The following is a 14,192-nucleotide window of genomic DNA, read 5'->3' as shown; positions in this document are numbered from 1 at the left end:
GAGGTTCTGCCCGTTGAAGAACAGGGTGAAAGGGGGCTAACAAAGTATGCAGAGAAACAGATGGTCTACAGTTTGTAATTCTAGAACTACAAAGTTCACCGATATGGCTAGTGGAGCTGATAAAATATGCAATGAGTGTAGAAACAGGCAGGTGGTTTTAATGTAACGGCTGATCAGCATATATTGCTGTGTGACTACAGCATGTCCTTTTGTCCTAGTGCTCTCTAACTGTAGTTAAACTAACTGTAGTTTTGATGTACATTTACTGCCCGTTTAAAAAAAAACACCCATAAACATGTTTATTCATTGAAAACTGGAATAAGGAAGTGGTTTAAAGCAACATGGTGTTAGTCAAGTGATGGAAACTGAATAACACTCCACAGCGATTGGCTACACTGAAGGTTAAGTCTCAAACAACTCTCTGCTCCCTATATAGAGCACTACATAGCACAATGCAACGCCTTGTGCACTCACAAAGTGCACTTACAGCCCAATAAAACGGCATTTGGAGCTCAGCCGCAGTCTCGTGACTGCCGCTCTGCTCGGAAGCTCCGCCCCTGACTGGCTTAAAAAACAGGCTCTCGCGCCCTAACTGTCAGCTGACTGCACACGGCCGCAGCTATGGGCGCGCTGCACGTACTGAAAGTTGGGACGCTGTTGTTAACGGTTACTGTCTGCAACGGCTGGCTTTTTGACGGTTTCGGAACGCGGAGGCGCAGCGAGTCGGACGAAGTGGCTCTTTGGCCGCTGCCGCAGAAGTTTCAGACGTCCGGGGATGCTTTCAGACTGAACGCGGCAAGCTTTCAAATCGTTCATGCCAAAGAGTCGACGGCCGGGCCGAGCTGCAGCCTCCTACAAAACGCCTTTCGCAGGTAAGTTGTACTGATTTATGGCAGCTTGAGCTTCGTTCATGTTAGCTTCCTGTCTGAGGGTTGGCTTTTTACAAAGACAATCTCTGCAGCCAAGAGCTGAGGGATACCAACGAGGAAGTACATTGTTTGTGCTTAAGCTCAGCGAAAAATATTTCTAGTTCACCAAACTTTTAATTTTAGTTCAGTTCGCTCGTATCGCTTTTAATGATATTGTCTCAAAGTAGCTCAGGACACCCCTTATGACACTTATATCACTATGAAGGAGGCAGTGGCAGGAAATTTCGTAAGAGTAGGAGATAGAAACACTGAGGGGAACCAACTAACGTTAAAAAGAAACCATCCTCTTTTTGGTGCAGCTGATAGTGGAATTATAATGTAAGTGGTACAGGTTTACAGGTTACAGTGGCAGTTGGATAATGCAGAGGAAAGATCAGTAAAAAAAAGGCAGTGAACAAAGTCAGACACAGAGCTGGTATACTAATGATTGTGTAAGATATATATATACAGGATGTTAAATTTGAGAAGTGTTAAGGGGAACTCTGTTGGTTTTTCAAAAATTTCTGCACAATGAAGTGATTTAGATGTAAACTGAATCATTCAGGGTGGTTTGGTGTGAATTGCTTTATTCTAGAGAAACTTGCTGTGTCAGAGTTGTTTACAGTGGTGGTGATGGGAACCAGAAGTCTGCAGAGTTTAATGCCTCTGAAAATTCCCTCTCAGAAAGTTAGTACCAGAAATGGTTATGAATACATTGCTTGATGTCTGAGACATTGTTTTACCATAGTTTTATGAAGAGGGTTTTGGTCTAAAATGTATTTTAGGCATTTTATTTTAATCCATTCATGGTGGAAGGATACAAGAAAGGTGTTGTAAGGCAAAATAGTCCCCAAAGAAAACTCATTGTCGTGTTGACCACTACTTTACCATCGTAAGCGTTACATATGAAAACTGGTGGTTTTGGATAGTAAATAAAATGGCTAAATTTGCATTCTAGACATCGGGACCCCTTGCTCCTGTCACCACTACTGTAAAGAAATTGGAGTCTGTATGTTTCTCTACAAACTAAACAACAGAATTTCACCCCAGGCCTCTCTCATTTAGTTTATTTATATGTCATGTCGCCACTGAATTATGCAGAAATGTTGAAAAATCAGTAGAACTTTAAGGCCACATTACAATTTCCGGAAGTGGTGTGGAAGTTTATGCAGGGGTTTGCAGTTGTGAAGCTCATTTAAAAAAAAAAAATAGCAGAAGTCTGATGTGAACAGGTGAGGGATGAAGGCTAAGAGCAGCCATGTGAGAGCCTGACCGACCAGACTTCCTAAACATCATCTTGTGTCTTGTTTTTCCAGGTACTACATTTACATATTTGGAAATGGGAGGAAGCATGGGCAGAACCTAGACAACGTATTTAACTCTGATCTGGCGGAGCTTCAGGTGCAGATCACGTCTGCAGACCCCGAGTGCGATGGCTACCCCAGTCTAAAATCAGATGAGTCATGTGAGTTCCCACTTCTTGTATTCCTGTACAGAATCCCAGTAATCTGCTAATTGCTTGCCTAATCTACTGAAGAGCAGAGATTACCATAATCCAGTTCGTGACATGACATCTGCTTCTGGACGAGGATAATCTGAATTTAAATGGTTTAACCTGCTTGTAGGTTGCTCTTTCTTAGATCATGGAAGTCCTAAGTAGCCTGTTTTGTCAATGGACAGGCCATTTTCTGTTTGGAATGAAAGAATAGTAAAGCAGATCCAAGACAGGTGACATTATTGGTTATGTGGAGAATTGTGTGTAATGCAGGTTGGAACATTTCATGGTTAACACTTTCTTACATTGCATTTGGAAAAAGGTGGGTCCAAGGGCTTTATGGAAGATTATGCCATGCACCATTTTGGTCACCATGCACTGTGAATGATGAAATTATTTAAACACAAAACATGCAGAGACCTGTCTGCAGTATTAGCCAGTGTTACCAGTGTTCTGGGGTCATAATGTGGACTAGTTAGTTTCAGCAGTCAACATCCAGTTTAATACACAGTTTAATTGTCCGGTGTATGATTTTGATTGGAATCGAGTCATATTGGCTATTGATAGTTTCTGCATTTGAGTACAACAGTCAGTAACAATGGCTAATACAGTTCATATGGGACAGGTTTAAATTGCTTGGTGATGCAATTACATGTTTAATTAGCTCTTCAAAACCTGCTCTGTTTGTGTAGACCAACTCGAAGTAAACCAACCCGCGGCTGTTCTTAAGGCGGCAAGTGTATGGGGAGCATTGCGAGGTAAGCTTATTGTAGTATTAGTATCGTCCTGCTTGTGACTTAATCTCTTGGTACTGATGTATCAATGTTAGCTGTCTATCAGTTTTTCAGAACTTCAGTTCTGATGCATATCAGAGGGAAAAAAATGCTATAGTTTAATTTATTGGATTGCCCCAGAAAGAAACATTTGCTTGATCCATACGGTTTTAAAATAAATGTTGCTGTGTCGCTGAATGGTGGTTTCCTTGGGCGATGATAAAATAATTCACTGTACAGTCATTGTGCTTTATGACAGTGTGGTCATGTATAAATAGCATCTTATGTGCTACGAAGACCTTAAAACCTACAGCTAACTGCAGTCACACTGTTTGTCTTGCAGTGATTGTATTTTGAGGTCTTTTATTAGTTACACTTAATGTCTTTGTTTTTATTAGGACTTGAAACCTTCAGTCAACTGGTGTATGAAGATGACTATGGAGGCGTGAGTTCTCTCTTTTGTGGTTATCTGCAATTAACTTGACTTGATTGAGTGGAAAGTTATTTTCATATTTGACTTCTTTTTTGCACAGCAAAACATCAATAAGACAAGTATCTCGGACTTTCCTCGGTTTGCCCATCGAGGCATCTTGCTGGACTCATCTAGACACTACCTGCCACTCAAAGTCATTTTGGCCAATCTGGTAAGCTTTAAATGTGGTGTACTCTAATTACATATATAAACAGAGTGCATATATGGAGAGAAAAAAGTGGTTCACAGTTTCCTAATTTTTGTCGAACACGCTAGTCTTGGGTTATATAGGATTTAATGCAAATGTATTCTAACGAATCCAACATACTGGCAACAGATCTAGAACTGCTAGCAGTTCAAGTTTTCCAAGTTTTTTCCCTTTTAACATCCACACCCAGTCCTTTCAGTTTGTTCTTACGGCTTTGAAAAACGCTGCTCTTTACACTGTTCACTCAGACTTGTTTAGCCAGTGTCCTTACAACAGCTATTTAGGGATAAGGTTAGGATAATACTCTTAAGAACTGGTTTGGGCCACTAGAGGAGTCAAAGTGAACAGTAATTTCAGCTGATGGTGCAAAAGATAAAGCGTAGAGCCTTTTTTTTCCTTTAGAGGAGTAGTGGTTTTGTCTTGAAGTTTTATCTTGCAGAACAGCTCACTGTTATGCTAAACAGCTGTGATCAGGTCATGTTGTACACAGGGCTTTCTTTGAGATTCTCAAAAGAAAAAAACAGAGATTGTAAAAATAAAGTGAGTTACTCAGACAGTTTGTTCCATGCCTCCAAACAATGAAAATATCTGGCTTTTTACATCAAGTGACATTGGCTTGAGGTTTAATTGACATCATTTATTATACATCTCTCTCAAATATGATTCCTTTTCCTTCTGCAGTGTGTTTTTTATTCTGTGTATACTCTGTTAAACTGAAGGAAGCTGCACTTCAGGGAACTGGTCTTACTTGCATAACTTGAAAAGCACAACTCTGCGTCCCCTACTTCCAGTAGTCCTCATGACCAAGGAAGAAATGCATATCACAAGATCTGTTTATCTTATGTTTTAAACATGCAGAAGTGTGTGCCCAAGCAGGTCTGTCAAGATTGAATGTAATTTCATGATGAGACAGAACAAAGTAAATAGTGCTGTGATTGCTGGTTTCACTTACAACAGTAGGTAAAACCCACCTACTAGTAATGTAATATGGTGTTCAATATAATATTCCAAGCCTGGTCTTGTGCTACTCCTGCATTTCATGTATTTGGGCATTGCTTAGTGCTTCTGATTGGGGTAATCGAGGGGGGCGTTCCCAAAATCTGTACTTGGTTACTTGACTTATCTTTATTTGATTCCACACCAAAAGAATAATAATATTAATAATAATATTAATAATAATAATAATAATAATAATAATAATGTTAATAATAATATTAATAATAATATTTGATAAGTCTAATCATGCTTGTATTATGGAGGCCGACCAGACCATTCACAGTACACTGAAAAATGAGTTACAAACTCATAAACGTGATCAAACTTCAGAAAACGTTTCATTAATGTGACTACACGTCTACATTTCACAAACACAGTGCAAATGCAGAAAACACCACTTCAGCAACAAAACACAACGCAAGTGAGCCACCACAGCGGAAATGTTTCACAGCTCTGAAAAGGGGATGAAATATCTGTGATGGATGAAGTCACTGACAGATGTTAATAAGACCACAGATACATTCAGGAAGTTTATAGTTAACTTGGCTGGCTGGCTAGTTAGCTATCTGACATGATAGCTGTATTGTGGTAGTTATCGGGCATATTTGGTTTTGCTATTTGAAATTTTACAGTTACACCCTACAGCTAATTCCATTATGATGCAGTGCTTTTAGTTACCTGCTCAAATAAGTAAAATTGCTTTTACCGGTGAATATTTATGCTGCATAGAAGTTTGAATAGCTCCATCCCCTGTGTGTCCTGTTGTGTTCTGACAGGCTTTGTGGTGTTTTTGAAGTTGCATGCCTTTTCTGAGTTTGCAAAGCATCTGTTACTATTCCTTTTTTATTTTGCACAGTGTTTGTAAAACGCAGTGAATTTTCTGTGTGTGTTGTTATTGTCTGACATTCCTTGTTGTAACAAATAATGGGAGCTCAATTGGATTTAAGTGGTTTCTGTGGTGGTAAACATATGTCTGTTTATATATAAAAGTGATTCAGGCTTAAAGATGGCTGCTACTTCTGTATCAAAATTCATCTTTTTGTTTCGGTGTAATGTGTTTTTTATTAAATTATTTCCTTTTGGAGGGGGGGTGTAAGATATATATTTTTCCTGTATCCAGATTTCTCACACCTTCTTCCCTTTTAACAGGAAGCCATGGCGATGAACAAGTTCAACGTTTTCCACTGGCACATTGTGGACGATCACTCTTTCCCCTTTCAAAGTCGCACTTTCCCTGACCTCAGTCACAAGGTAAGCTATCTTTTACTAAATGTTCCCAGACACTGCTTAACACAAAATACTTTTGCTTTGTTTTTAAAATGTGTTTTAGAGTGGCAGTTATGCTTCTCTAGTTATTCCTGTTCAGATTATTTTATACATTTATATAAAGCTAAAGTTTTTGTTGTTCTTTTGACATTGTGGACATTTGTAGCAGCAAGCCTAAGATACAGTGAATTACCTAAACTCCAGTTGAAACAGTGCAGTTCCAAAAAGCATTCAGAGGAACTGATCCATGTCATGTCCACTTTAGTTAAGAAAATTAGGCTGCATCTGAACCTGAGAAGCTGGACTTATGAAGGCTGGCTGATGTATATTTCCCTGGTTATAAAACCGCTTTAAACATTAAACGTGTGTATAGCTCAGTTGTTCTGGTTCTAAAAAATTGCTTCATCTTCTCATTTTTTTTTTTTTTCCATCTGCCATCTTGGAAGAAGAGGGTAGGTGAAATAAGTCAAGCTGAAGTAATATAGCTGTAGTAACCTCCCTTGTTCCTGTATTATCGCAAGTTTAAGCCACGACCAATATGTCTTAGTCGTGTCTCCTCTATTCTGGAGCTTTACTGTCAAAATTAAATGGGAAATCACATAGATTTAGGTTTATGGCTCATACCTAGGCTTGTTATGATGCCATGGTTAGCCATGATATGTGGTCTGATGGTTGCCCCATTGTTGACTTATTGATGTTAAAAATAATTATAAAAAATTATATTTTGACTAGGTTATCATACCTTAACACCCCTGGTAATATCCTTTATTTTGTGTTTTCAAAGGGAGCCTACCACCCTTACACGCATGTGTACACCCCCGCTGATGTGAAGATGGTCATTGAGTTTGCTCGCATGAGGGGCATTCGTGTCCTTGCTGAGTTTGACACTCCTGGACACACCCTCTCATGGGGCAAAGGTCAGTGAAGAACCCTTGAGTGCAAGATAGTTCTGTTTTATTGTTTGTCATGTCATGTGCTCTAAATAAATTTTAAGGATATACTTCCCTTACAGATACTAGAGTGGCTAACAAAAAATGACCAAGATAGAACAAATGTTTGTCTAGTGCAGCTTGAACTTTACAGCATCATGTCACACCTATTGTGAAACCATCTCCGTGTTAAGACATAGTTGCTAGCCAACTCCTCGTCCTCTAACATCCTAGACAATTTTAAGAAGAATATTAAGCTATTTCTTCTAGCGCTGGGCAATATTACAATATTTATCGTCGTTGTGATAAATTACCAAAATCACAAAATGTCACAATATGCCTTTCTGAGCATATTGTGGATGTTATCAGTATTCAAAAACACTTCCCAACTGCATGTTTGATTAAAGAGAGCATAATTAGTCCTGTTTAGTTGGATTTACTTTAGTGCAGTATGTGAAATGTTGAATACAAATTGTTGGATTCATAATTTTCGTAGTGGATAGATTGCTGTATCACCCAGTTCTATTTTATCACCTATAATTCTTCAAAGCACAGAACAAGGGCTGAACCGTTTACTCTGGACAGTTAAACATGCTTGCATTTTAGTTCGTATTACCCAAAGCAGTATTCATTAAACAATTCATTTCAATGTAATTTAAATACAATGGAATGCTACCTGGGCTTACCATTATTTGTCATTAGCAAACATTATTGTGAGAAAAGTCTCCTTTTAAAAAGCTCTCAACCACCTATATAATTCATAAAACATAATCTATATATAGATGTTAACAGAAGTCTTTGCTGCCTCATAGAGCGACAGTAAACCATCTCTTTTTGTATAGGTCAGACGGATCTTCTGACCCCATGCTTCTCTGGCAGCAGTCCCTCAGGAACTTTCGGCCCTGTAAACCCCATTCTGAACTCCACCTATGACTTCATGACCCGCTTTTTCAAAGAGGTCAGCACTGTTTTCCCTGATGCATACATCCACCTGGGGGGAGACGAAGTGGACTTCACTTGCTGGTGAGGGACAAAGAATGTCCAATGGAAGAATCGCATCCTTATTGATTTACTCTGGAACAGCATATAGCAAAAAAGCAATGCTCTTTCGGCATTCACATAAGAGAGACACTTTATGCTTTGTATGGTTTTGAAAGTGCTGAGCCTGCTACCCTTGTTTTGATACAAACCAAGCAAATAAAGCTGTCATTGTAGCTGAATTGTGAACTTGTCTAAAAATAGGCAATCATATCTTATCTTTAGGAAGTCAAACCCTGACATTCAGAAGTTCATGGAAAAGCAAGGCTTTGGCCAGGACTACAAAAAACTTGAATCCTACTATATCCAACGGTAAGAGATCCCACTCTTTGTGAAAAATCAAGTGGGAAAGCATCCAAAATGTTGTAGTTAATGTGTGGTTTTAACTACAGGCTTCTTGACATTGTGAGTACCACCAATAAAGGCTACATGGTGTGGCAGGAGGTCTTTGACAATGGAGTTAAGGTAAGAGTGTAGCTTTTTCTAGACAGACTGGCTTATGTTGATCATAGATGATGAAGTCAAAATCCCCAGCTATGACTTCAGTGTCTTATTTCTTAACACTGTCATACATTTTTGAGACTTTTTAGGTGAAAATGATCATTGGATGCAAAGAAAATCAAAAGCATATATTATCATTTTTCCATCAGGAAATGTTTTGCAGACCTATTTAGAATAAATATCTACAATCTGTTGAACAAATAATTTTTGTTGCTTTGCATCACAATTATTTTTTCAGGTTTCTCCTGAGCATTTTTACAAAACAGTATTAAATTACTTTTGTAGCCAATATCCTTATTTGTCAGATGACTAAACACAGAATGACCAACACTTTCAAGTGACCAACACTTTCATCAATGCAAATTGATGTCTTGGGATGCTGTGTAATTATGTATAGATAAATGAATCCAAAATCAGGTTGAGGGTTCGCCTTACTGATTTATCTTAATTAAACTTCATTATAACCTATTATGCAAACTTTGGAAGTAATGATCGACTTCCAGTGCATGCCGCTTTGCTAACCTGTCAATGTGCAACCTTTTGTATGCAGCATTCTGCGCTTGTGCTTGTGCAAATAGGCTTTTTTATTTATTTATGTAAGACAACTTTTAAGTTATGTGCTTGCAGTTGAAGAGTGACACAGTCGTGGAAGTGTGGATGAACAACAATGTGGACAAGGAGCTTCAGAATGTCACAGGGTCTGGTTTCACCACCATTCTCTCCGCCCCTTGGTACTTGGACTACATTAGCTATGGACAGGACTGGAAGAAGTACTACACGGTTGAGCCGCTCAGTTTTGAGGGTTGGTGTGCTCATTGACCTAGTGGTTTACAATAGCACTGGAAAAACAGTGCATATTTACTGTTTCAATGAAATTGGTTCATTCAGATATCTTAATCCTTGGTTATTGCTGGCAGTAACAAAGGCATGATGGAATTCGATATTTTCTCATGTGTAGCTCAGTTGGGGGGGGGTGGGTGGAGGTGGAGGGGTGGAAGCAGAGAAATTTGGTCATAATCCCCAGAACGTAACGGCCAACGTTGACATGCCAACTTTGTTACACTAATTTACACAGCAACAAAGCTCGCCTAATTAACTCTTTAGTGGGCACTGCTAAGTTTACCTAATACTTCCAATTTCCAAAATATACATTTTTAGACAGTATTGAACATGTATTACGTTAATTATTTAAAATGCATATGAATAACACTAGTCTTAGTATTTGACATGGCAGTGCAACCCTGCACTCAGTACAGTACAGTACAATACAGTTCCGCCATGTTGCGGGCAGTTCATGGCCATGGTATGTAAATGAAATATGGAGATGCATAATTTGCATATGATGGTATAGCAAAACAAAGGCAATAACTGTACTTCTAAGTTAATTTAGCTAGCAACCTGAAATAGTTGTGTTCATACTAGAATTACTAATTATTTTAATTAGAATTAGATGGTAAAGGATTCTTTTGTAGTAGCTTTTGTTCCCTTCCTACCTAGTATATCAGAACTGGCTCAGGGGGATTGGGTGGATGTTGATGTGTCTGTACTGGCTGTAGTACTACTTGGACATTTTCTTTGTTAGGCTTTGATTTCTCTAGAATTTTTTTGTGCGTGAAATTCAGCCTATGTTTCACTCCCAGACTTCCATTTTAAGACACTCTCGGGTGAAGGGATCACTGAGCTTGGAGAATTTTATTTAGCTTCTTTATTTGCTTCTTTTGAACAGTTTAGTTGTGGACTAGCTGTAGTTTATCTTTAGTTGTTGGTCTTGAAGACTTGTTAGGGGTGTAACAATACTCTCTCGTTACGATACATTTTCTGATACATCGAAAGTAAGGATTGCTTGAATATGTGCCCTCTGTTCATGTTATGATTAATGTTAGTGTTGGCATCATATGCACCATTTACAGGCGCACATACTAGAGACCTAACAATATACGATTTTTAATTCTGAGATCAAGATTTAGTTAGATTTGTGATGTTTTGTATGTTAATGTTAAATGACTCTACAGAACTCTATTCTTATACTAAGATGAATAAGAATCCTCCAAGATAATTTAAGTGTGGGTGCATACACAATATAAGCCCCTCTCCCTGTTAAAATTTTGGTTTCAAATTCTATTTTTTGATACGTATTGAAAATGTGCTTTTTTTTTTCTTTTTTTTTTTAAAACCTATATAGGAAACCGGCATAGAAACTTAAGTGCTTCGTTTTTAGTTTAGAGGTATTGTGACAGTGCTGATATGCTGTGTATGTAAGACTTGTCTCCTCTTTCCTGCTTCATTCCTGCGTCCACCTTGTCTCATCCTTTACTAATCTTTTTTAAGGCGTTTTGTAAGAACTTCCGCAATGATTATTCAACAGTGATTAGTTCACTGTAATACATATACTTAAAATAGCAGCAGGCAAATACATATACAGAAAATGCAGCAAGCAAAAAAACTACATAGACCTCATAGAGCCTGTTTACACCTTGCATTAACATGCGTTTTTTGTGAACAGATCACACTCAGATTTCACTTGACTGCATTAAAAGCCAGGTATAAACACCCCCAGGATGCACGGTGATTGAATTATGACTGGATCGCACAAACCACAAGGTGGTCAGAGGCAGATCTTGACCGCATTTAACACAAGTGTAAACAGAATGCACTTTTGTTATCTTTGAACAGTTACATTCAGCATTTGCTGAATACTTAGTAGCGGGTGAGAGACGAAACAATAGAATGAAAGATGGAGGATACTTGATACATGCACTCTAGGCTGATGAAAGCATCCAGGCAAAGCTTGTCCACTTGTGTGATAATAGAAAAGAGTAAACAAAAAATAAAACTGAAGCAATGTACGTGTTGATGCATTTTAAGGGAATCCAGTTTTAAGGAAATCCAAAGTTTATCCAGATACGATCCAGAAACACAACACATGTTAATGCAAGCTGTAAACAGACTCTTATATACTTAAATTGTAGGCTTTTGTGATTAACATCAGTAACTGCAGAGGCTACTTCAGTTGTGCTACTCTATAAAACATTTAAAATTTTATTTGTAAGGTGGTGAGTCATAAGTGATTAAGATTTATTAAAGATATTCCACTAACTGCTGTGACACTTAACGTCTCTCCGGTTAAACTGTTACATCTGTCTAGTGACAGAAGATCAGTGTTGAATATCAGATATTCCTAGAGCAGTTTAGTGAAACTGAACCTATGATTAACGTCTTATTGCAGTCTTTTGCATAATCTTATCCTGTTGCTGTTTTTCACGCATGCATATTGTATTAGGTGTTTTGTGATGTTTGTCACTACAGTTGACAACCAGAGGTGGGTAGTAACCAGTTCCATGTACTCAAGTATATTTGTGGTGAAGGTGACTACTTTGTAACTACTTTGAACTTCAGTTGCATTTTAGGCATTTGTGGGTTTAATTTTTTTGTTACTTTGATATTTTTTATTTATTTATTTTTTAATATCTATACTGCTTTGTGTGTGGTCATATCTAGCTTTTCAAGTTTGTCATTTCATTCTAGACAAAGTAAAGCAAAATCATAAGAAGTTTACTAGAACTTACTAGAAGTAGATACTAGAAGTTTTACTGCTGTCACTGGTACTTGAGCACTTTTGTGCTTCTACTAAAGAGTTTTTAATTATTTCACTCTTACTTGAGTATGGGTTTAGGTTACTCTGCCCACTTTTGAAAACACTTCTTCCACTCACCCTCGCTGCATGTGGCCTGCATCTCACTGCTTGGCAGTAAGGCACAGTATGCTTCTGTCTTTATGGAGCATCTTCAAATTCATAACTGTTATTGCACTTAAGGCACATGCACATTCATGCTGAATTTTGATACAAGAAATATAAATGCTCTATGTATACACCATATAATGCTGTGTTGCCACTGGGCAGGCAACACAGCATGGCAATGGTAAGGTACTGGTAAGGTACTGTTACAAATCTGTGATCACGAATTTTGTCGTCGTTTTCTGTGCTATACCTGGGCACAGGTGCCGAGTTTGGTTATCCTTCTCGCTGGGTCCCAAGTGTACTGAGCCAGAACTTATGGGTGGAGCTACTAATGATGCAAACCACTGGGTTGGTCAAATATAGTTGTTAGTGACTGCCATTTAAAAAAAAATGTGCAGCTGTGCAGAGTCCGTGAGACTCTTTACATAAAACCAAATGCATGTATGCAACGCAAAACGTATACAGGCAAGGGTATATAGTTCTGGGTTCGGACTTGGAACCATACTGACCTGTAATGTACTGCCCAGTGGAAAAACACCTTAAGTGTGGTGGCAGTAAGATGCAGAAAACAGACAGCATCATGTTAACATGTTGCTGCAACATGAATTTAGCATTTAGTGTGTGAATGTGCCTTTTGTGTCTGACTTACAACAGTTTGGTGAACTGGTATTGATGATGGTACCCCTAGGGTGCTTTCACACCTACCCTGTTCAGCTTTTCTTTAGTTCGGTCTGTTTTGACATGTCTGAGCACTCCACCTATATTAAACAGTGGTCTGCCAAAAATCGTTGGTCTGTTTCCAAGCAAACTGTAGTGTAGTTTGCTCCTGGTAGGAACCCAATTTTATGATGGTCTGCTCCAAACGAGATTACTTCTAATAAAATATAATAAAATAAAAAATACAAAATTTTACAACACGTTAGCGCTGTCAGCTGGTACATATTCAAACTAAATCAGTCATAAAAAAAAACTAGGTCAGGTACTGTAGCTACTAAGCATCTCTGTTTTCATGCAACATTATGGGTGATATATTTTATTAAAGTTATTTTATCTAGTGAAAGTTAAAGTAAAAAGTAGATAATTGAGTGAGACAAATATGAAAGTAAATGAGTGCTTGTATCCCTGCCGTATCCCTGCCCAGTCAAAGAACGCAACACCTATGCGTATTATTTGGTGGACTTCAGCTATTGCAGTGTAAAACCAACCAAACCAAATAGTAAAAGACAGAATGTCACCCAAAACCCAAAGTCAAATGCAGATGAACTAGGTGTGAAAACAGCCTAAAACCAAAAGAAACAGGCAGTGTCCTTTCTTCCACCTGTTTGTTGCATCTGTCATCCCAGCATGCTTATTTGCAAATTTGTGATTGTGTGTCTGTATGTAGCTGAAAGCAGACACGCAGCTCCACGTGTGGAAGGAGAAGCCACCGTACCACGATGAAATGGCACGGATAACAGCGGCTGGGTTCCAAACCCTTCTCTCCTCTCCCTGGTACCTAAACCGCATCAGCTATGGCCAAGACTGGCTGGGCATTTACAAGGCTGACCCTCAGAACTTCAATGGTGTGTGGGAATGTGAAGGATACAACGGAAAAAAAAATTATATATTGGTTCAGACATAGGTTGCATTGTAGGTTAAATCCACAGTGTATTGTAGGGGTGGGCCATATGACTACATCATTATCGTGATTTCTGAAAATCATGGATATTGTGAGAACTTCTAGAACACTGAACAGCTGCATGTATTGTAGAAACAACAGATTTAGTCCAGTAGTACATGCTCTGTAAGCAACAATAATAATCAATAGTAATCGGGGGCCTGTCTTGCGCTGTGGGATTTTTTTGGTTTCCTAATTTAGCTTAATCTA

The 14,192-nt window shown here is 38.4% G+C and overlaps 1 protein-coding gene across 2 annotated transcripts in view; it reads left to right on the top strand.

Moving 5' to 3' along the window:
* The first annotated feature begins 582 nt into the window (after positions 1-582).
* Positions 583-14,192, top strand: part of hexb (hexosaminidase B (beta polypeptide)) — a 17,885-nt gene continuing 4,275 nt past the window's right edge. Inside the window, exons 1-11 of one of the 2 annotated variants that reach the window (XM_036579940.1) lie at positions 583-872; positions 2,225-2,373; positions 3,096-3,161; positions 3,575-3,621; positions 3,710-3,820; positions 6,002-6,103; positions 6,903-7,035; positions 7,890-8,070; positions 8,311-8,397; positions 8,478-8,550; positions 13,710-13,887. In XM_036579940.1, the coding sequence (XP_036435833.1) occupies positions 622-872; positions 2,225-2,373; positions 3,096-3,161; positions 3,575-3,621; positions 3,710-3,820; positions 6,002-6,103; positions 6,903-7,035; positions 7,890-8,070; positions 8,311-8,397; positions 8,478-8,550; positions 13,710-13,887 (1,378 nt within the window). In that variant the 5' untranslated portion in view covers positions 583-621. Of the gene's footprint in view, positions 873-2,224; positions 2,374-3,095; positions 3,162-3,574; positions 3,622-3,709; positions 3,821-6,001; positions 6,104-6,902; positions 7,036-7,889; positions 8,071-8,310; positions 8,398-8,477; positions 8,551-9,213; positions 9,389-13,709; positions 13,888-14,192 lie in introns of both variants that reach the window. The other variant, XM_036579941.1, reaches the window with a different exon arrangement.

The sequence above is a fragment of the Colossoma macropomum genome, unplaced genomic scaffold (assembly GCF_904425465.1).
Source record: "Colossoma macropomum unplaced genomic scaffold, Colossoma_macropomum, whole genome shotgun sequence".
NCBI lineage: Eukaryota > Metazoa > Chordata > Actinopteri > Characiformes > Serrasalmidae > Colossoma > Colossoma macropomum.
This window is presented reverse-complemented; position numbering and strand designations above follow the sequence as displayed.